We start from the raw sequence: 23,747 nt of genomic DNA on the forward strand, positions 1-23,747 counted from the left end.
TTACAGAAAGCTGTGGACCTGGTCAAACATAAAAGCTGAGGGCAATTTGGAGCTCTGTTTGCCTAGGTTTTCGGGCTGTACTTAAAAGACATTTTGCAAGACCTGTGGAGAAACAGATGGAGTTATTCAGACTTGCACTCCTGAATGTCTGCTATCACTTAGTCCCCATTCCCTCCTGACAAGATTTTAATATTTAATTTAATTCTGCTGAATGTATGCTCTAGAAAACATTGAAAGGAAAAGCTGAGCTAAAGGAGGTGAAACATGAGCCTTCATAAATACTCATCTCTAGAGAGCTACATCTCTTAAATCTCTGTGCTCTTTGAAGAATGTACAGATGTCGACCTTTTGATGGGAAAGACAGTGGTAACTTGTTAACAAAATTGTCAATCATTCACCTTAATAAAAAATCATTATTTAGCGGCATTAGTATTATTTTAGCATACCTGCTCTATCTAGATTTGCAACAGACTTGCTGCTTTGGGACAAATGTAAGAATAGATTAGATGCCCTTGCTGGTTTGGCTCACTGGATAGAGTGTTGGCTTGTGGACTGCAGGGTTCTGGGTTTGATTCCGAACAAGGGCACATGCCTGGGTTGTGGGCTCGATCCCCAGAAGGGGGCGTGGAGGGAGGCAGCCGATCAGTGATTCTCTCTCATCATTAATGTTTCTGTCTCTCTCTTCCCTTCCTCTCTAAAATAAGTAAAAATTATTTTTTTAAAAAAGATCTCACCTTTTAAAAAAAAAGAATAGATGAGATACAAAATTCTACATTTTTAAAAATTTAAGTTCTTTATTGTTTAAAGTATTACATGAGTTTCCTTTTTTCCCCATTGACCTCTCCCAGTCTGCTCCCACCTTCCAGCACATGCCCTCACATTTCCGCCCCCCACCCCATGTGTGATATTTATCTTTCTCTGACTGGCTTATTTTGCTTAGCATAATGCTCTCCAGTTTCATCCATGCTGTTGAAAATGGTAAGAATTCCTTCTTTTTTACAGCAGGATAGTATTCCATTGTGTAGATGTACCACAGGTTTCTAATCTACTCATCTGCTGTTTCCACTTATGCTGTTTCCAAATCTTAGCTGTGGTGAATTGTGCTGCTATGAACATAGGGGTGCATATATCCTTTCTGATTGGTGTTTCTGGTTTCTTGGGATATATTCCTAGAAGTGGGATCACAGGGTCAAATGGGAGTTCCATTTTCAGTTTTTTAAGGAAACTCCATACTGTCTTCCATAGTGGCTGCACCAGTCTGCATTCCCACCAGCAGTGAAAGAGGGTTCCCTTTTCTCTGCATCCTCGTCAGCACTTGTCGTTTGTTGATTTGTTGATGATAGCCTTTCTGACAGGTGTGAGATGGCACCTCGTTGTTTTGGATGATTAGTGATTTTAAGCATGTTTTCATATGTCTCATGGCCTTCTGTATGTCTTCTTTTGAAAAGTGTATACTTAGGTCCTTTGCCCATTTTTTGATTGGATTGTTTATCTTCTTTTTGTTAAGTTGTATGAGTTCCCTGTAAATGTTGGATATTAAACCCTTATCGGAGATAATATTGGCAAATATGTTCTTCCATGCAGTGGGCTTTCTTGTTGTTTTGTTGATGGTTTATTTTGCTGTGCAGAGCTTTTTATTTTGATGTAGCAATCCCATTTACTATTGCAACAAAAAATTAAGATACCTAGGAATAAGGGTTCTATTCCCAGTCAAGGGCATGTATCTGGGTTGTAGGTTTAGTCCCGGGCTTCGGTCAGGGTGCATAGGAGGCAACCTGTTGATCAAACAAAATATAATGGATGAGAAGGAAAACATAATGACAAGGGAGTTGTTCTAACACCCACAATATACATCTAAGAGAAGAACATTGGGACACTTCCCTTTGAGAAACAAGGAGTTCAGGAACCACAGCCACTCAGATTATGGCTGAACATTTGAGTTGAATTTACACTATCACAGATGCAGCTTGATGGGGCTCTGCTGTGTCCTTCCGTTTCTGCTCAGCATTTCTAAAAACTATGCTGGAAGTGTGGAATGTGGAGGTGGCCAGGGGTTCTCTATGGCCATGGCCGGAGTTAGTATTTCTCAGTTTTCCTCCCCACAGCAGCTAAGTTTGTTCAGATGGAGCATGGGGCTTTGAAGCTGCACTGTCCACCTCTGATGAAGCCACATGCCCCACGATATTAGACACCACCTTCCCTTCCCTTGTTAAATGCAAGGTCAAGAAAACCCACTTCTCAAACTGTCGACAAAACTACAATACTTGTCATTAACTTTGTATGAACTCCTACTTACCTCGTTTTGATGAAGCCACACATAAAACTAGGTATCAGATTATTTACTCAAACTACATGTAATAACTTTCTTCCATTTTCAGATTCATAGTATAGTTAGAGATATTTTCTATTAACCAGTAGGGACAGTAGAAAGTGCCGAGAAAGGACTCTTACTAAAAGTTTAAAATACTTAACATGGACTGAGACATACTATAAAATATTTCGTTAAATTTCAGGAAGAAAAAATAAGTATGAAAAAATTAGATTTGTTCCTAGTCACTCATAAAGTATACAATTTTCATATACCGTAGAAATCGCAGAAATTGAAAACCAGAAATACTGAGCATATTCTTATATATTTTTGCTGTTTGTATTACTGCTTTTGCAGAACAGTTATATTTGTTCTATATGGTGTATGTTTTATTTTCTATATTTTGGCTTTAACATTCCTGCCAACACATTCTTACAACACTTTTATTTATTAGTTATCACCAATAAAAATTTGAATACTTTTCAAGTGTTGGTACATTTTTAGTTGCTCTCATTTTCACAAGGACATACATTAATAGCTCTTAAACTTATACTTTTAAATATGTTTATTTGTCAACATGTATATGCATAAATATATACCCACTGAAAATGACAGCATCCGTATCCATGCATATTTGTGAGTGTGGGGATGTAAGTCTTTATGCATGTAGGTTTATGTGTGTGAATATATGTAAATACATCTTTATTAGTTTGGGGTAAATGATGGTATATCAAATACTTTTGGGGGGTTAGAATGCCCAGGGGGAAATGATAAGATGGCCAAAGAGAAGTTAAGGACCTGGAGCAATAGAGGACTTTGTGTATGAAATTGACCTAATGAGACTTGAGAGGAGGCACTGAGAAGTAGGCATGTGCGAGAAGGCATTGGTTAAGATAATCTCCACAATGCCTCCTCTGTCTGTCCTGCCTACCTGCCTTATAGTTGAATGATCAATGTGTTCTGTCATTTTTATTTTTATTTTTTTGGTATCCTTGACCCTTCAGTATAATTGGTATTTCTAAAATACCACTGGAAATTTCAAAAGGATAGAAAAAAATGTTTAAATGTCTTTGTGAAACTTATAAAGAGATTTTATAGAATTGTTTGAGTTTCTAGTGTTATTGTTTAAATTCCATCCATTAATTCCTGTAGTGTATGCAGAGAAGACTAATTTGGATGGTCTAAGTGAGGAAATATAAATCACACAAACATAAAATAGTGGTATTAGAAAGGAAGGGGTTAGAAAGTGCTACTAAAGCTACGGAATGATAATGGAGACTATTATAAAAATTGGAATTGGAATTTTTATTATTTTTGTAATGGATGGAGGGATTTTATCTATTTTGTAGTTGATGGTGATGTACTATTACTTAAGCATACTCATGTAGTTATTTTTTTAATATATTTCATTGATTTTTTACAGAGAGGAAGGGAGAGGAATAGAGAATGAGAAACATCGATGAGAGAGAAACATCGATCAGCTGCCTCCTGCACACCTCCCACTGAGGATGTGCCCGCAACCAAGGTACATGCCCTTGACCAGAATCGAACCTGGGACCCTTCAGTCCGCAGGCCGACGCTCTATCCACTGAGCCAAACCGGTCAGGGCTCTCATGTAGTTATTTTTTAATTTGGTTTAAGCTAGACCGGTGGTTCTCAAATTGTGTTCCTTGGGTCAGCAGCATCACCATGGTCTGTGAGCTGGATGGAAATGCAAATCCATGGGCCCAACCTGACCTAATGAATTATAATCTCAGCATATGGTCCCAGTGAACTGTTTTATCTGGCTCTACGGTAGATTCATATTCACATTAAACTTTAAAAAATACGAATCAATAGTGCATGACTAAAGGACACTATGATCTACACAGGAAACAACTTGGGATGAGGAGCTTGGGTTTTGTCTCGGTTTTATATTGTAGGGGCCTTATTTCTTATATCTAAAGAAGAAGCTACCATAACTACGATTGCAGAAAAAAATAAGATTGAAGTTTTAAAAATGACTTTTATGAGATAATACAGTTTAATTATATCGACGTTTTATTAGGAGTTTCAGTGAATAATTTGTATAACTATTGCACACTCTTAGTTTAGAATAAGCAGTTTGTTGGGATATTTTAGTTTACTGAATGGATTAAATAATGCTGCTGAAATGAACTCTTTATACACAGAATAAAATTAAACTTTATCAAACAACCCGATGGATTTTGCTAGAGGTTAATTTTCCAACTAGAAGCTTAGTTTGCTTAGCTGGAAGGCATAAAGACTAATTAGTCATTGCATATAACTGGTTCATTAACTATTCCAGAGGGAAAATTGAAAACAGCCGCTATGATTTATTTTTTAATAGAAATTTAAAAGAAGAACATTGATTTAGTGCCTAAAATGGCCGATAAAGGTTGCATCCAACTTTAGCAGAACTGTGCAATTTTTTTTCTTTGTTTTTGATGTTGCAGCCTGCAGATGTTAGCTGTTTTTGTGAGGAAATAATGGTGTTAGCTATGAGTTTTCTTGGAAATAAAGAGCTTAAAAGCTTTGGAGTGCTGGACTCATGGTCCGCACAGCCAGATGAACATGGATGGAATGTTAGGTGAAGCCCACGGGGAGTCATTCTACAGCAGCATCTGGAAGGGAACAATAAGTGACTGGAGGGTGTACTTTTCAGGCCAATGATTAAGAGGCGATTAAGTGAAGGTGTTAGGATGTGAGGGAGGGAAGGAAGTACTGAAGGTGTATATATAATATGGAACGGAGGGATTATGGAAAAGACTTAACAGAATGAACTGTACATCACAGCTGAACTTCTACAAAGCTGGAATTGGAATTTGGACAGAACAGCTATAGGTATCGTGTGAAATAGAACATGAGATTCACATAATACAGAACATACTGGGACTTTTTTTTTTTTTAACAATAAAGGACAGTGATGATGTCCAGTTATTCAGAGCCACTGGAAATCATTTCTTAGAGTTGGAAAGACATCCTGCTATTATACCTTTAGTGGTCTTACTCTGGTTATATTGGCCTTACTTTAAAGTCTCAAGAAAGCTCTGGGCTTTGGAAATAGAAATCCATGCCTTTGATCAAGTGAGTAGTTTTAGTTTAGCCATTTGATACTAACTCATTCATAATACATACAGACAGTGCTTCTTTAAATTGCTGTATGTAATCATATCTTCCTGCCCATTTCTCTTGCCTACTGATAATTCCCTACTCACAACTGTGAATAAATGAATGAATTAGTGAATGAATGAATGAAACTCTGTTTGGCTTAAATGACATGGGATGAAAACTATGTTTTCCCAAAAAGCTCATGTTTATCCTTAAAAATAAATCTAGTTGTGTGTTTTTTTTCTGAATATGTTTTTCTTCTGATATTTGAGCATCTGACAACACAAGAAATTAGAGAGGAAGGTAAGGCAGCATTATGGAAGCTACTGCCCTTCTCTAGCCCCAGGATCCTTCCCAGCAGTTACTTAAAGGCCTTTTCATCTTAATGAACTGGGATTCTGCAAACACAGGCTGAATCTCTACTCAAGGCTCAAAATCTATAACACTTGGATTTTATTAGCCAATATACTTAAATGCTCTAACACGCAATTTCAGTTTCTCTGACCTAAAATGACCACAGATGATTTCTTGCTCAAGTGCAGTGAGGATGATTTGGTCATTTAGGGACTATGTGGTCATTAGGGACTCTGACTCTTCCTTCTTGTGACCCTGCCCTCCTGTGGGTTCTTTCCATTTAGCTGCAGGATGGGGAAAGAGAACACAGGAAACACTCATGTACTTCTTACCACTTCACTTCAGAAATGACACACTTTCGCTTGACTCCATTGACCAGAACTCACCTGAATTGTCAGACTCAGATGTGATGGAGGCAGAGGTGTGTATTGCAGTCTCTTCCATATAGACTTAACCTTCCTGCCAGATCTCTAGGCAGGCCCCTTTTCTGGATTATAAGAAAATGTAAAACTACTTGGGCACATTCAAGGACAAACTAAATGGGCAAATTAAATAGAAGGTTGTAGATATAGTATTTGCTCCACAGTAATATCTCTGTACTCCCCTCCTGTCCATCGTTGGTGCATCTCTGGCTCTTTAGGCTGTATTCCCTTGGGATGATGATTTTATCAGATGGCTCTGAGAAGTCACAAACTAAGGAATTCCAGATTGCTAGCATGTGCCTTAGGATTGGTTCCACCGGTAGGTAAAAGATAAGGGGGTGTCTCCCTGCCCCAAACTTGTTCTGTGGTACCTCTGGATGAAGACAGCACTCGGATAACCAGGTTCGTAGTCTGGCAGATTATGGACAAGGTTAAGCAAATGTTGATGAGATTTGGGAAGGAGCAGCAGTTTGCATACTTCTAAGAATGGTGGACCTATTTAGAGATAGAACATTTTAAAAATGTTTTTTAAATTTATTTTTTAGAGAGAGAGGGAAGGGGAGGGAGAGAGGAAGAGACTGAGGGAGGTAGAAAGAAAGGGTACATGGGAGAAAAAGTTGTTCTGTGGGAAAAAAGGACCTCAATCTGGAATGTATTGATGGCAGGATCCCCCTTTTTAAGATTTTTATTGTTTTTGAGAGAAAAACATGGATGTGAGAGTGAAGCATCCATTGGTTGCCTCCCACACACACCCCCAACTGGGGATCAAACCCATAAACTGGGCATGTGTCCTGACCAGGGGTCAAACCTGTAACCTTTTGGTCTAAGGGACAATGCTCAACTTACTAAGCCACACTGACCAGGGCAAGAAAATTTTTTAAAAGAGTTATGAAGCAGCTTGAGGAAAGCAGGGTTAAAAACAAGGCTCCTTTTTTTCACGTTGCCTGAAACTTACTCCCATTTCCACAAAAAATGTTCCAGAGAAACAGAGACTGGAAAAGGCTCAGTGTCTAGGGTGGTCCAAATGCTGAGATTGAGGGGTTCTGGGAGGATTGCTTATTTGGCACCATTCTTGTTCATCACAATCACTGGGAAGGACTGTGAGAATTATATGCAGGGAAGAGATCGGAACCTGTTCTGCTACTATGTGAGCTCTGTATTCTTATAGGAGTAGAAGGCGTACATATTGTAATTAAGTATGTATTGCTTCAAAATACATTTACATAGGAAATGTAAGTGAGATGATAATATAATTTATGATGCAAACATGGGTACTCTAAGAGCAAAAGGGGATAATATTAATTACCCTAGGACAAGTATAAACCAGGACCATCTCTAACAGAAAGGGATGTGTGGTCACCAAAGTTTAAGACAGTGCTACTGCATTCATGTAACAATATGTTAAGGTATTTAACAACCCTCAACTTAAGAAAATGTCATCTTCACATTCAACCTACCATTTCAGTTAATCCCTGTGTTAAATAGAAATAAACAGAAACACTAATCTTTGTAGGGTAATCCAAGTAAGGCAAGAGTAGTACTTTATTATTTTTTTAAAATCTTTATTGTTGAAGGTATTACATAGGTCCTCCTTTTCCCCCCATTAACTTCTTCCAGCCCTCCCGCTCCTGTCCCCCCACATCCCAGGCCCTCACCACCCCATTGCCTGTGTCCATGGGTTATGCATATATGTATACAAGTTCATTGGTTGATCTCTTCCCACCCACCCCCCCCTGCCTTCCCTCTGAGGTTCAATAGTCTGTTCATGCTTCTATGACTCTGGGTCTATTTTTGATCATCAGTTTACTTGGTTCATTAGATTCCATCTATGAGTAAGATCATATGATACTTGTCTTTCTCTGACTGGCTTATTTCGTTCAGCATAATACTCTCCAGGTCCATCTGTGTATTGCAAATGGTAAGAGTTCTTTCTTTTTTATTGCTGCATCATATTCCATTGTGTAAATGTGCCATAGTATTTTTATCCACTCATCTGCTGATGGGCATTTAGGCTGTTTCCAAGTCTTAGCTATTGTAAATTGCACTGCTGTGAATATAGGGGTGCATATATTCTTTCAAATGAGTGTTTCGGGTTTCTTAGGATATATTCCTAGAAGTGGGATGACTGGATTAAATGGGAGTTCCATTTTTAATTATCTGAGAAAACTCCATACTGTCTTCCACAGTGGCTGCACCAGTCTACATTCCCACCAACAGTGTACTACGGTTCCCCTTTCTCCACGACCTAGCCAGCACTTGTTGTTTGTTGATCTGTTGAGGATAGCCATTCTGACAGGTGTGAGGTGCTATCTCATAGTGGCTTTGATTGGCATCTCTGGGATGAGGAGTAGTACTTCAGATTGACACCAACAGGTGGAGTATCCTGGTGCTCACTTGTTCAGCTTGAGAATAGAAGGTTGTGGAATGAATTAGGCACAGTCTTTAAGTATCTGACGCACTTGTAAGTACAATATGGGTACCAGCTGCACTCTATTCAGGCACCACAATTTATTGAGTGACCCCACAATCCCCGTTATATGGAGAACATTTATATGGCTAGATTTTGGCTTACATGGAATGAACAAATACACACATGATGTGATTTAAGAAGGATCAGAAATTCAGAGGCCCCAGACCACCCCTCACCAGCCTGCTCACATTCCCAGCATTAGAGACACCTCTGGGGTTCAAGATACAGCGCCTCTAAAATGAAATCGGCCACCTGGAGAGGAAAGGATAATAAAGCCAGTAGCCACATTATCAGCGGGGTTCAGAGCCCTAAGGAAACAAAACATAAGTTTTAATTAGAGTTGGGGTTAGGAGAGATCATAGTGTTAGATGCAGAGCCGGGTGAGGAGCTAGGGAGAGAGGCTGAGCCGGGGTTGCTAATGGCATGTGCTGTGGGGAGCACGGAGGTGCTGCCAGGCCACCTGAGATGGAGTGTTTTGCTGTGGGCTGGCCTGAGGTTAGCTGTCACAGCAACAAGACAGAAGAGGCAAGCGCTCCGGCTCAAGAGCTCATAACCTAAAGTGGGAATCAGGTTAAGCACAGTCATATACTTTAAAGCCTAGTAACTGGGGAAAAAATAAATCTTTGTATAAGCCTATTTAGTATAAATTAGTATCTGCAGGTGAGGTCTTACTTTTGGGTGGCTGGGGAGCAAAACGGAGAGAACAAAATATTGGTATCATTAGGGTGATTGAGTTTTACTTTATGAAGTGTGAGAAAGCTTCTTGTAGGAAAATATTTAGTAGTATTCTGGGGGAAGGTAGGAAGGAGTTTAATAGAGAAGCAGAGTTTGAACACATTTAGCAATTTACTTGCCTTTTCCTGAAATTTCTCATAAGTATTCTGACTCTGCATTGTACATTGTCAAACTTCCAGGGAAATTATGGACCTAAGATCGTCATCTGTCCTGCCCAGCCCTGGAGTCAGAGACTGAGTTTGTCAGAGTGAAAAGTTGCTGTACCCTCAGGGTCTCCTTTTGCCCTCTCTACCCTTACCCTCCGAGGCCAAACCACCATCATCTGTCATCGGGATTCTAGCTATAACCTCCTACCTTTTGGCCTCCTTTTGTCTATTCTCAGTGCAGCAGTCCATGTGAGCCAAGAAAAACAGACCATGTCTTCTTCTGCTCCTACACTCTCCAGGCCCCCACTGCCTGGAACAGTGTTTACCTGTGCCTTCCCTATGCCTCTGATCCCTTATCCTTTTATTCCACTCATTTCTTTTATCCATTTAACACTGGTTTTCTGGACCTTTCTAGAACAGTTAACACACAGGTACATTTGACCAGTCAATCCAGGGAACATTGCACAGGCTGTTAGAAAGCTCTTTCCCGAGAGATCTGTATAGCTTTGTGCCCATCACCGACACCCATCTCCTTCCGTTCTTTTCTCAAACCACGCTTTCTTATGTAACATTGCAACATGTCTCCTATCCCCAGTTCCTCTTTCTCTTCCTTCCTTGATTTTTTTTTCTTCATAATACTTACCACTAACTACTGTACATGTTTTTCTGTACATTGTTATTTGTAAGCTCCATGGGTTCACTGTTGCATGCCAGGTCTCACCAAAGAATGCATAATAGAAAGCTCAGCTTATTAATTGTCACAGGATCCCATGGGGCCCTTGGAAAGTTGATGCTGATAACAGTCATCACAGAACCCCCCACGGTTCCAGCACAGTAGTAGATATTTCGACCCTCAGAGTGTACTCTACCCCACCCTCCCCAGGGGAACCTTTGTAACAAAAACAGGTGTATCTAGACCACAGCACCTTCTGTTCTTAAAAGCAGCGATCCAAGTGTGTGGCCCAGCTTCCTTTTGTTGAAACGTCCTCCCTGCCTATAGCTCTCATTCCACGTATTTTTGAAGGTTTTCCTTGGACATCTGTGCAAATATGATTCTAAATGTCTTCCTCAGAGTTTCAGGTAGCATTATGTATAGTGAATTTTTGTATTTTCAAAACTATAATGTGAGTGTGACACCCTCCATTATTTGACTAACTTCTGTGAACTCTGGATGAATCGCATACATTTATTTATTCCATAAGTATTTACTGAGCATGTTCTAGATCAGTAATGGCGAATCTTTTGAGCTGGGCGTGTCAGCATTTTGAAAACCCTAACTTAACTCTGGGGCTGTGTCACATATAGAAAGTTTTTAATATTTGCAACCATAGTAAAACAAAGATTTATATTTTTGATATTTATTTTATATATTTAAATGCCATTTAACAAAGAAAAATCAACCAAAAAATGAGTTCGCGTGTCACCTCTGACATGCGTGTCATAGGTTCGCCATCACTGTTCTATATGCTAGACTCTGTTCTAAGGGCTGGAATACAGAAGTGAACTTAAAAGAGTCCATACCCTCAAGGGACTCTTTGTCTAATGGGAAGAGACAGACAATAGACAAACAGATATACATATAACATGCAAAGTGGTGTTATATCATAATATAGATAAAAGCTGATAAAGAGTGGAAAGGAGTCTTGTTCTATATTTTTAAATAATATGTAGGCTTTTTAGCAAGCAGAGATCTAAAGGAAGACAGTCATGGAGATATATGGGGGGAGAGCAGTCCAGTAGGGGGAAATGCAGAATTCCTAGGTCAGTGGTCGGCAAACTGCGGCCCCTTGAGTGTGGCTCTTCCACAAAATACCACGTGCGGGCACGCACGTACAGTGCGATTGAAACTTCGTGGCCACACTCAAGGGACCAAAGAGCATTATGGCTCATGAGCCGCAGTTTGCCAACCACTGGCCTAGGCGGTCAATGAACAGCAAGGAATTCAGTGTGGCTGGGGCAGCAGTGAAGGTGGTGTGGGAGAGGAGCTAAGAAATGTGGTAAGATGCAATATTATGAAGGACCTCAAATGCCATGCTGGAGACTTTGGATTTTTCTCTGAGGAAAATGAGAAATCATGGAGGCTCTTGAATCAGAGGAATGGTGTGATTGGACTTGTATTTAAAAGTATTCGTGAGGCTGTTGCCTTGGATAGTAAGTGTCAAAAGTGGAAGCAGAGAGACCACTTATAATGCTCTTCCAATAATCGAGGAAAGAAACAATTATTTTGAAAATAGAACATGTGTGGCTTTTGGTTTTATAGCCCACATATGGGTGGAAGTCATATGACGCTTGACTTTTTCTTTCTGACTTATTTCACTTAGCATGATATTCTCAAGATCTATCCATGCTGTCACAATTGGCAGTGTTTCATCTTTTTGTATGGCTGAATAGTATTCCATTGTATACATGTACCACATCATAATGACCCAATCATTTATGGAAGACACTGGTTGTTTCCTTGTCTTGGTCACTGTGAATAATGCTGCAATGAACATAGGGATGCATATGTCTTTGTGAATAAAAGTTTTTGAGTTTTTTAGGTATATACCCAGAAGAGAGGTTGCTGGGTCATATGGTAACTCTATTAATTTTTTGAGGAACCTTTATACTGTTTCTATAGTGGCTGTACCAGTTTACATTCCCACCATCAGAGATTTGCTTTTTCTCCTCAACCTCTCTAAGAAAAACAAACAAACAAAAACTACTAGACACAGACAATAGTATGGTGGTTACCAGAAGGAAGAGGGGTTCAGGATAGAAAAGAGTGTCAAATATATGGGTGGTGGCACACAATGCAATTTATAGATGATGTATCATAGAATTATACACTTGAAACTTACATAATTTTATTAACCAATGCCACTCCAATAAATTTAATTTAAAAAAGGAAAATAGAACTGATTTGCTGATGGATCTGATGTGGGGTACAAGAAGCAGGGAAGAGTCAGGAATGAGGCCACACGTAGACTTTAGCAGTTAATTTAGTCTGTTGGACTGCTATAATAGAATACTATAGACTGAGTGGCTTATAAACTACAAAAATGTATTCGTACTGTTCTGGGGGCGGGAAGTCCAAATCAAGATTACTAGTAGATTTTAATATAATAATTTGGTTGGGGTGACACAAACTTTCAGTCTATAGCAGCAGTGTAGAATGAAAATATGCCATTTATTGAGATGAAGAGACCTGTAGATGATAGGTTGTAGAGGCATGAACTAAGTCTCACTTTTACACAGAACCACTCTTAGCCCTGGGTAAGCAGGGCCCCTACTCTAGGCTTCATTTCTCAAGGGGCCTTTGCATTGGCATAATTTTTCAGAATTGTCTATGCCACCTTCTACTGCTTTGATTACTGTCAGTATATTTCATTGCTCTTACAATTTGAATGTCCCAAATGATGTGGTTTCTGAAAATTCCATTGTATATATGTATAGATAGATTTGAGGTCAATAAGCTTTTTCTTTCTATTACCTATAACAGCAATTAGAATAATCAGTGTACTCTAAGACTGATGACAAAATGAGCAACTGAGTAACTTTAAGGCTATGTGAAGTTTCTTGTCTCTTTTTCTCAAGGGAACAGATCAACTTAAATCTTATGGTGTGGTGTGAATGTTTAACTTTTTACCTACCAGCTCTGCATTCCACAAGATCTATACCCCAAACTACTCTATGAAGTTGATAGGATACTCCCTGGGGTGAACGAAGAAATTAAAATCTAGCTTGTGCAGAGGATATAAGGCTTTTTAGATACTCTTGCCTGTGAGCATGTGATGCCAATCAGAATTACTAATGTATTTAATTTGCCTTTCAAATTTATATTTTTTCCATAAAAACATTTCCAACAAGTAAATAGCTGTGACTCCTGTGTTCATTTATGGCATTATCCAGCCAGGTTTTGAATATGGGCTCTTATTTACCCTCATGATGGAGTGCCCCTCTGTTGCCTCTCAAAGGTTCAAACTGAGGTTGACATTGCCAAGTGGAACAGGATGGGTGGAGTGGATGGTGTCAGCACTGGAGGTGGATAAAATTGTTGGCAGACTTCAGAATGGGATAATGTCTCCAAAGTGTTTTGAGCTCCTTACTGAAAGACCTTGAATAATTTCCATGTATTATTTTGATTGCGGCAAGAACTATGTAAGGTAATCTGTTCTGCTATCAACAATGATTCCTTTCATTGCAGATTTTTAAAAAGTAGGCATATTTTTAAATGATAAATGGAATAACTTCAAGCTGTCCTTCTTTCACAGTTATTATGAAAAACCTGACATGTTCAAGTTAGCCCTAAGAAAGGCAAACAATAAACACTAAATATTAACTCTTCACCAGGCAGTGTGCTAAATGCTCTATATTCACAGTCTCTTTTAATCTTTACAACAAGCTATGGGCCACTGACATTTGGCTTAGAGGAGAGGTAAATTTCTACTTTAAAAAGAGGAGAATGAGGAAGGGTAATTACATGATATTCTCAGGTTTGTGCATCGGTACATGGTAGAGCCAGGTGGCGTTTTCTCTGGTTTTTCACTACTACACTGGATGGCTTACTACACTATCCTTTTAGGAGAAAATAGTCTCTTTTAATTGTGTCTAAGAGACTGCTGTTTGTTTCAGTAGTGATATTAGAAACAAAGCTACTCGAATAACTAATGTTTCATTTTAGGAATATTTTAACTGAAGTAACTCTTTTAAAATTGAATCTATACCAAAATCGGCTATGACTGTATTCTAGCATATGTGCCCAGTCAGAATTAAATGAATGAATGGGAAAAAAATTGCCTGTGACTCTTATTTGTCTGATGGCTACTGTATACAACACTATTCTTGGCATTGCCACAACCCTTTATAGGTTTTATGATCTTCATTTTATAGAGGAATAAATGAGGTACATAATGGTAAGAATGCTTCACCATACCAGTTATGACAAATAGATTATTGTCTTGCCTGCCATTTTCAATCATTGATCATAGTGGGTCCCTGGAGCTAGATAGTAGTATCTACCGGATAGTATTTACCTGGTTAGTATACTGAGGTAGATGGCTGTACTGGGAAAATTAGGAGAGACCATACCTGGACTTGTGTGAAGACGTCCATGTTTGATTAATGTTGTCCACCCTGAGTCTGAAATGGAGGAGTGGTAGTATTGACATTTTTGACCAGTACAATGTCCTACAGAGATAGATTTCCTATGATATTTTTTCAGTCTATTTAATACTTTGAATTCTGTTCTGGGTATTCAGCAATCATTTTTGTTTTGTTTTGTTCTGCTTTACAAAAATGTCCTCTGTATTAATTCTATAATTTTTAATGCACTTTAATTGAGTATCCTTTCATACTGTTCAAACTTGAACTATTTGTTCATGTAATGGATCAACATGATGTTCTGCTGAATATCCAGATTCCTTGAACCATATTATGAGAGCTGATAGGAGAATTAATATATCCCTGTGAAAATTCTACAAACATATAATGTCTGTCCTAAACAAATGAGAATTGTTTATGTTCTCTTTTCCACCAGGTATAGAAAAGAGTGTGATCTCCTGATCAGATAGGTATAGTTATAGATGTAGATGTAGCTGATATAGACGTAGATAGATATAGATATAGATATAGCTATAGATATAGATATAGATATAGATATAAACACACACACCTGAGGCAGTGTTAATTAGTTTTTGAAAGTTACCACAACTAGCACAGAAGCACAAAAGCTACAGTTGGGATTGAGGTTGTAGTAATACATTGTCAACCTTCAAAATCTTAACATCTTCTTGGTTTTGCTGATAAAAGTAGGTTTACCAGAGAGTAGAAAAGTGGTTGCCAGGGACTAAAGGGTGGGAGAAATAGGAAGAGGTTGGTAAAAGGGTACACACTGTGTTATAAGATAAATAAGGTCTGAGGATCTAGTGTATATTGTATAAGGTCATTATAGTTGATCGCACTGTACTGTCTATAATAATAAAAGCATAATATGCAAATTGACTGAATGGCCGAACAGCAGAACAACCGTCTGGATGACCATGCTATGGCACCCACTGGCACCAGGCCATCCAAGGCAGGTGCAATGTGATTGGTCGGCATCCCAGCCATCACCCCACAGAGGGAGACCCAGGCCACCGGCTGGCAGGGTGATCAATCAGGGGGCTCCACAATTGCCGCAAAGAGAGAGGCTCAGGCCACCGACCGGCGGGCTGCGTCGGGTGGGTGGGGCCTCCCTCTGCGGGGCAATCAATTGTGGGGCTCCCGGACTATGAGAGGGTGCAGTCCGGGCTAGAGGGACAACCCCCCCTCCAGTGCACAAATTTCGTGCACTAGGCCTCTAGTATAATTGATATTTGCTAAGCAGGTAGGAATTAGAGATTGTTACCCAAAAAAGGGTAAATATATGAGGGGGTAGATGTGTTAACTGGATGGGAGAATCCTTTCACAATGTTTGTGTGAGTTCATCACATTGTATACTTTAAATATCTGACAATTTAACTTGCCAGTTAAACTTCAGTAAAGCTGAAAAATAAAGTGGATTTATGATGGGACCATCACCCCTGTGCCCTTCACTCTTGATACTCAAGAATGGCAATAATCGCTGTCATTTTTCCCACTTTTCCCATGATACTTTTTTCTCTATTCTTTTCTTTCTCTTCCCCTCCCTTTGCTTCTCGCCCTCCCTCCCTCTCTTTTTCCTTGACTATCTTGGCTGAACAGGAGGAATAAGCAGTTCCAGAAACTCTCACTTGCCCTTCCCTACCATAATAGCTCTTATATCATAGGTCAAGGAAAAACTGTACTATAGATGCTGTTCCAACCACCAAGTATGCCTATTCCAATTATACATTGAGACTGGGAAATGACCAAGGGGAAACAGAGGCACATGACTCCATTTATATGGCCCACCTATTCCCCTTTCTAACAAGGTGTGGGGGGTGTATAATGACACCGTGGGTCTCCAAGTATCAATGTCAACTTGGGCCTTGTGTCCAAGAGCCTGCAATGTTTGGTATTCCCCTCTACCCAGCGTACATTTACTCAAATAAATGGTTCCTTTGGGGAAACATTAGATAAAATACTATATAGAGTTGCCAGAGTAGTAGAGGATCTTCCTTATAGGAATCTGGCTTTTTCTTCAGGCAGTTGGTTTTTGTTCTGTAAACCAGGTAAGGTAATTTTTATTGAGGCAGCTATTGTCACCTGACTGATTAATTACATCCTGTATTTATTTCAATTGTGTAGATCACCTCAGTATTGTTGAAATGTTGGGTTGGTAATTCTTTGCTTGTGTAGGCATGTCTTGTGCATTATAATATGTTTAGCAGTGTTCCTGATCTCTACCCACATGGTGCCAATAGTGCTCATTGTGACAACCAAAAATGTCTCCAGACAGGGCCAGATGCCCCCTGCAGCAAAAAATACCCTGATTGAAAACTAGTGAACCTTTTAACAATTGCATTGCTACAAGTTACCGAGGAGTATTAATATCCCACATTTTTCCATGGATGAGTACTAACTGAAAAATAAATAACAAGTAATCTTGCTTTGAAACCTGTTTTAAAGACTTCGTCCACAGCTAACTTATGATACCAATTTTTTAAGGTCTCGTTCCCAGGAAAAAGATTCTCAGGTAAAGAGTTGTGTGCAGGAAGTTGTTGCTGTTGATTCCATGCCTGTGGGAAAGTGAGGGAAGTAGGACTAGGTAGAGGGAGAACTGGAATCATGATATAGTCACACCAAAAGCTTCTGTCAGTCCCATGGGGCTTCCTGGAGCATGTATGGCCTTTCGGAGTTGTCCTACCTTGAGAGAAAGAGGTTGGGCTTTTGCATTCCTGCATCTACCATTCATTGGATGGTCACATGAAGGAGATGTGACTTTGGGTACTTTCTGAAAAAGGGTTCAAGGAAATGCATCAGCTGCCAGAACTTCAGCATCTGGGAATGTCTCCATCCTGAAAGGGTAATGGAGCAGCACACCAAAACCTCCACTATAGGCCATTAATAGTAATCATAGCATAGGGTAATATTTCTATCCTCCTCTGATTCTGCTACCTTTAGCACACGTTTCATCCTTTCAGAACGTCCAAAACTGTTTATATGTCATGCAGTATAAGATACAATAATTTATTAGATTGTCTGTTTTGTTACTTTCTAATAATTTTTGGCGTATGTCTGTAACTATGCAGCTACTGAGGCATTTTGATTTATTTTTGCCAATCAGAAAATACATATTATATAAGGAAGTGTTCTAATGGAGGAACTTTATTGAGATCTAAAAAATGTACTCAAAGTTCAAATGGATTCTGTGGATGGCCGAGTAGTTTCTTTATATTTGATAGTATTATAAACCAGAAACTCATAGCTTATCTCTGATATCATTTCCCAATTTGTCAGTGTTATACAACCAATATGGCATAACTAAGCAATGTAATAACTAAGAGTCATGTACTTAGTTATTACATTGCTTAGTTATGCCATATTGGTTGTATAACACTGTAAACAATGTAATTGTTTTTGTACATAATATTAACGACCTAAATTTAAATAACTATTTAGAATAATGTATAGTTAGCTAAAATAGTAAGGCAAGCTTCCCCAGCAAAAGCACTGCTATAGCACCTTGGGGATATGCACTCTAAAACTCTGACAAAAATATCTATTTTGACAGTTTTCTTAAACTTAGTGGCTATAAGGTCATTCTGCTTATACAAAAAGCTTTATATAGTTAGTTGCATTTTCTATTTTAAATCACTGTTTTCAGAAACTTATCATTCTAAAAATATTGTCTTGGTGAGACTTGGTATATTAAATGGCATATCACATTTTATCCTGGGAGATTCAGCTTTTCCAAAGATATATATATATATATATATATATATATATATATATATATATACACACACACACATACATACACACACACACACACACACACACACACATACATATACTTCAGGCCCGGTGCATGAAATTTGTGAACAGGTAGCGTCCCTAGGCCTGGCCAGTGATCAGGGATGATCGGGACCTTCCAGCTGGTGGCTGAAGCCTTCCTTCTAGCTGCTGTCTGGGGCCTCCCTTCCCTGGCTGCAGGCTGCCGGCTAGGGCCTTCCTTCATTTCATGCCATCCCCTGGTGGTCAGTGAACATCATAGCAAGCTATAGAACTCCCAGTATCATGGTCAAATGCTCACAAGGACACCTTGCATATTAGCCTTTTATATATATACTAGAGGCCCAGTGCACAAAAATTTGTGCACTTGGGGTAGGGGGTCCCTCAGCCCAGCCTGTGCCCTCTCGCAGTCTGGGACCCCTCGGGGGTGACCACCTGCTGGCTTAGGCCTGCTCCCAGGGGGATTGGGCCTAAGCTGGCAATCAGACATCCCTCTGGCAGCCCGGCAGCCCTCAGGGGATGCCCACTTGCTAGCAGGGAGCAGACCTAAGCTGCAGTTGGACATCCTTAGTGCTGCTGAGGAGGCGGGAGAGGCTCCCACCACCACTGCTGTACTGGCAGCCATCAGCCTGGCTTGTGGCTGAGCAGAGCTCCCCACTGTGAGAGCGACTGACCACCAGAGGGCAGCTCCTGCATTGAGAGTCTGCCCCCTGGTGATCAATGTGTGTCATAGTGACCAGTCATTCCTGGTCTTTCTGCTCTTAGGGTCAGTTTGCATATTATCCTTTTACTACATAGGATAGAGGCCTGGTGCACGGGTGGGGGCTGGCTAGTTTGCCCTGCAGGGTGATCTGGACCAAGGTGGGGGCCCTGCTTGGGTGCCTGGCCAGCCTGGATGACGGGCTGATGGCTGTTTGCAGCTGGTCACACCCCCTTCAGGGTGGGGGTCCCCACTGGGGTGCCTGTCCAGTCTGGGTGAGGGGCGGAGGGCTGTTTTCAGGCTGGAGGGCGACTGAAGCTCCCAGCCTCCTTTTTTTTTTCTTTTTTTTAATTCTGGGATTTATTTACCTTCTATAGCTGTCACTGGAGCTGAGAGCCAGCTTTAGCTCTGAGGCTCGGCTCCAGCTCTGAGACCTCGCTGCTGAAAGCAGGTATCTGGGCTTTGTTTAGCTTCTATAATTGAAACACTGTTGCAACTCCAGCTCTGAGGCCCGGCTGGCTGAAAGCAGGTTTCTGGGGATTGTTTAGCTTCTATAATTGCAACATAGTTGCTTAGAGTGCAGCTCAGAGGCCGGCAGCGGCAGGCGGGGAACCTTGACTTCCTCCGTCACTGGAGCAAGCAAGCCTCCTGTTTGCTTCAGCTGCGTGGCTGCCGGCCGCCATCTTGGTTGGCAGTTAATTTGCATATCTCGCTGATTAGCCAATGGGAAGGGTAGCGAAGTTATGGTTAATTACCATGTTTCTCTATTATTAGATAGGATACTAGAGGCCCGATGCACGAAGTTCGTGCAAATATAGCCTTCCTTCCCCCGGCTGTTGGCACCGGCTTCCCTCTGGCACTCGGGACCCAGGCTTCTCTCCTGCTGCCAGCAGGCACCCGGTACCCGGGCTTCCCTTGCAGCCCTGGCTTCGTCTGAAGGTCCTCCAGTCTAATTAGCATATTATGACTAATAATATGAGTGCTTGACTGCTTCTGTATTTACAGAAGGCAAAAACAACCTTAGTGGTTTCAAAAATATAATTGAAGACCCTGAGAAAAAGAAAACTTTTCATACTTAAAATCGTTCAAACCAAACATTTTCTTTTGATTTTTTAATTAACACTTTTATGATTACTATTAAACGTTAATACAATAGTAATAATAGTAATGAAAAATACTAGAGAGTTTTGGCTAATTTTTCCTAAGACTTATTTTATTTTCTTAAATTGCCATAAATTCAAGAATAAATCATTTTATTTCTGAAAACTAACTAATGTAAATAGCAGCCACTGTTTAAAGAAGCCTAACAGCATATGCAGGATCTCATGTTCTGTGAATGCATAGACATTTTTCTTTTTTGAATTCTTTTCATTTATTTTAATGTTTTTATTGGAATAGTTATTGGATTCTTGCATTAAAAATTACTATTCTTACTGTCAAAAATAAAATAAAAAATATATACTATTCTTGATTTCTTCAATTTGTTTCTCCTTGTGCTTCATCTAACTTTTGTTTTGTTTCTGTTATTTATTACCATCCATGTTTCATAAACTGTTCACATAATCTATTTTAACATTTCTATTTGTAATCGTCATATTCTTTTGTATTAAAACATTAATGGATGACTATGTGACTATTAAATGCATATGTATGCATTTATTGTTCAAGATACTTTTATTTATTTATTTATTTAAATATATTTTTATTGATTTCAGAGAGGAAGGGAGAGGGAGAGAGATAGAAACATCAATGATGAGAGAGAATCATTGATTGGCTGTCTCCTGCACACCCCACACTGGGGATCGAGCCTGTAACTCAGGCATGTGCCCTTGGCCAGAATTGAATCCAGGACCCTTCATTCTGCAGGCCGACATTCTACCCACTGAGCCAAACCAACTAGGGCTCAAGACACTTTTAGAAATGGAATTTATATAACTTGGAAGTAAATTTATGTGGTAGATGTTAAGAGCCTCATTTTTTTAATTCTAATAAATGAAGACAATCTCATATTGTTTGTCATTCTGTTATGTTTCATTTATTATGACAGATGCCCTATTATACTATTCTTATGCTTTTATTGTAACTTCTTTATTTATCTAAGTACTCATAAAATTTACATATTTCCAGAAGGAATATTTGATCGTGCTGTATATCCACATTGACATCCAGCACTATTTTCCATTGAATGCCAAGAACAAGCATTAGCATACATATTAATGTTCACGTTTTTAGAGCTTGTTTTTAATCTCTGTTCAAACATTGCCTGAAAGCAGTTGGGCAAAAGTACTGCACGTATTTCACTTTTCCTTCTGTTCGGCCAAAAAATGTTGAAAAGTAAGTGGTTGCCTTTCTTTACCTTTTGATTTAATAAAAAGCCAGAGCTTGCCCTTGAATCAACCTTGGGACATGAATATTCTGAAAGAAAAGTTTCAAACATTAGCTTTGTTGACTCAGCCCTTCATCCCAGAAAGGCACCCTGGGAGAGAAATACCCTTAGATTGCTCCAGAGGACCCAGGTTCTCATGGGTATCTGCTTCATTAGTGATAATGCGTTATGTGTTTCTCCTTGTATTTGATTAAAAGAGGAATTAATATCTAAGAAATAACAAATATCAGAATGTGGAGGGTTTAATGTTACCCCAAACTGCAGCATGTATATATTTCTGAGGAGATGACAAAATTAGATTCTTTTGGAAAAGTGTCGAACATCTAATGCCCCTTAAAATGTCAAATTTAATTTCAAAAGCAAATCATACAGTTTCCTAATTCAGATTTTATCTGTGGAGTGGGAGTTTTTGACTTGATCATTGATAGCAGTTCTCCATGAGAATACTGGCTATGAAATGGGATACTTCAGTATCCATACAGACTTTTTACACATAAAATGACTCCTTCAGAAATGGAGTGGAACATGTAACAATTTTTCTGAAAATTTCTACTGTGGATGGTGTTATTTTCCTAGGGAAAACAGTAGTACTTGTCTTTCGAGTAATAAGGAATCCTATCCGTCACCATCAGAAAGGGTTGATTATATGTATAGAAGCCAACTGTTATGACTGCTGTAAATTATATATCTGTGTGTGTTATATAACACATAATGTAATAATATATATGTTATATATATAAACACACAGAGGGATTTCAGAGAAATCCCCATCAAAATAGGTCTTCCATTTAATTTTAGGTAAGAATGAAAAATGTGAGTAAAGCAGTCTATTTATGTTCTACAGTAAAGAATGATTCATTATTATTTTTTCAACCAAAACTCAATATTTGGTGATGTATTTAATCTCATCCTAAAGAAAACTAGAATAGGAGCCAGGGAACTTAGAAAGACATTTAATCTCTCTTTCATTTCTACCTACCTCATAGGGTAGCTTCGCAGATGAAATGTAGATAGAAAAGTGCTTTGGAATAATAAAGCAGCATAGGAGTGCAAGATAGTATTGCTTTTGTCCTTACTCTATGAAAGTGAACCATTAGAAATCTGATTCCAATGTGGGCATACACTCAGCCATAAAACATGGCTTTTTGAAACCCTCATTCTGGATAATAAATCTTTTGTTTTTCAATAGTATCATACACTATCCCACATTAAACAGGATATACTGAATTCAGTAACATGGGACATTCAATGCCATAAAAATAAACTTAGACTATAGGCCTGTTTAAGGATGATGTTGCTGACACCTGCAGACAATGTTTTTAAACTCAATTCCTTGAAACTTACAAGTCATTTATAAACTCATATACTCAGAGTATAAGGAAAGTAAGCTTGAATGGGCAGGGATTTTTGTTTATTTTTATATATTTAATAACTATAATAATATTGGCTAGTGTGTGATGGCTAAATGAAAGGTCAACATTGCTTTTCTAAATCGTAGATGTGAATTAACTCATTCTTTCATTTATTCATTTAACAAGCAGTTACCAGGTAGTTGGGAGGTATCCACTTTGGTGACTCTGAAGGTTCATATGAAAAATGGGAAATATTAAAATGGGAACATATTTAATACTTTCAACAATAAAGATTTTTTAAAAAGAAAGAAAAATAGGAAATTGGCAGGCAAAGAAGTAATTACGGATGAACTTTAAAATAGGTCTCTACATAGTATTATGATATCATATTAATTAAAGCACTTAATTCTATCTGGAGAGGTCAGAAAAGTTTTTCTTGAGTAGATGATAAATTGAATCTTAGGTAATGAGTAAGAGTTTTGGTTAAGGACAATAATTGAGTATTAAGCGAGGTAATAGTGTTAAGAAACAATTCTTCATTGATCTCTCATATTTCTTCATGTCTTACTAGCAAGGCACTGATCACCTTTCTTTGCAAATACCTTTTCAAGGTGTTTTTCTTGCAAATAGTCTTGATGGATAGAGACAGTGTTCCTTTCTGGAGGAAAGGGCTGTTATGCTTACTGGTCATGATGAAGTGTTCAGGTTCCCCAAGTAGAGCTCCTGTAATGCTCAGGGAACAGGTGAAAGAAAAGGTTGATGCTCTGGCTACTGTTATTAAGATGAAAACAAAGCCTTTTGTCTCTGATTCAAGACTCACATATCTTCTGCCAGCATCCATAAAACTGTGGCAGGGTTACCTAGCATATAGAATAAAATCTCAGCCCTT

The 23,747-nt window shown here is 39.0% G+C and overlaps 1 protein-coding gene across 3 annotated transcripts in view; it reads left to right on the forward strand.

Annotated features, from left to right (window-relative positions):
• The window catches only part of HMGCLL1 (3-hydroxymethyl-3-methylglutaryl-CoA lyase like 1), a 165,182-nt gene that overhangs the window by 18,254 nt on the left and 123,181 nt on the right, over nucleotides 1–23,747 (forward strand). Inside the window, exon 1 of one of the 3 annotated variants that reach the window (XM_036317830.1) lies at nucleotides 6,104–6,194. The exons of the other annotated variants lie outside the window; for them this stretch is intronic. Coding sequence (XP_036173723.1) covers nucleotides 6,183–6,194 — 12 coding nt within the window. The 5' untranslated portion in view covers nucleotides 6,104–6,182. Of the gene's footprint in view, nucleotides 1–6,103; nucleotides 6,195–23,747 lie in introns of those variants that run through there. 3 annotated transcript variants of the gene reach the window in all.

This window comes from Myotis myotis, unplaced genomic scaffold (genome assembly GCF_014108235.1).
Source record: "Myotis myotis isolate mMyoMyo1 unplaced genomic scaffold, mMyoMyo1.p scaffold_m19_p_7, whole genome shotgun sequence".
Taxonomy (NCBI): domain Eukaryota; kingdom Metazoa; phylum Chordata; class Mammalia; order Chiroptera; family Vespertilionidae; genus Myotis; species Myotis myotis.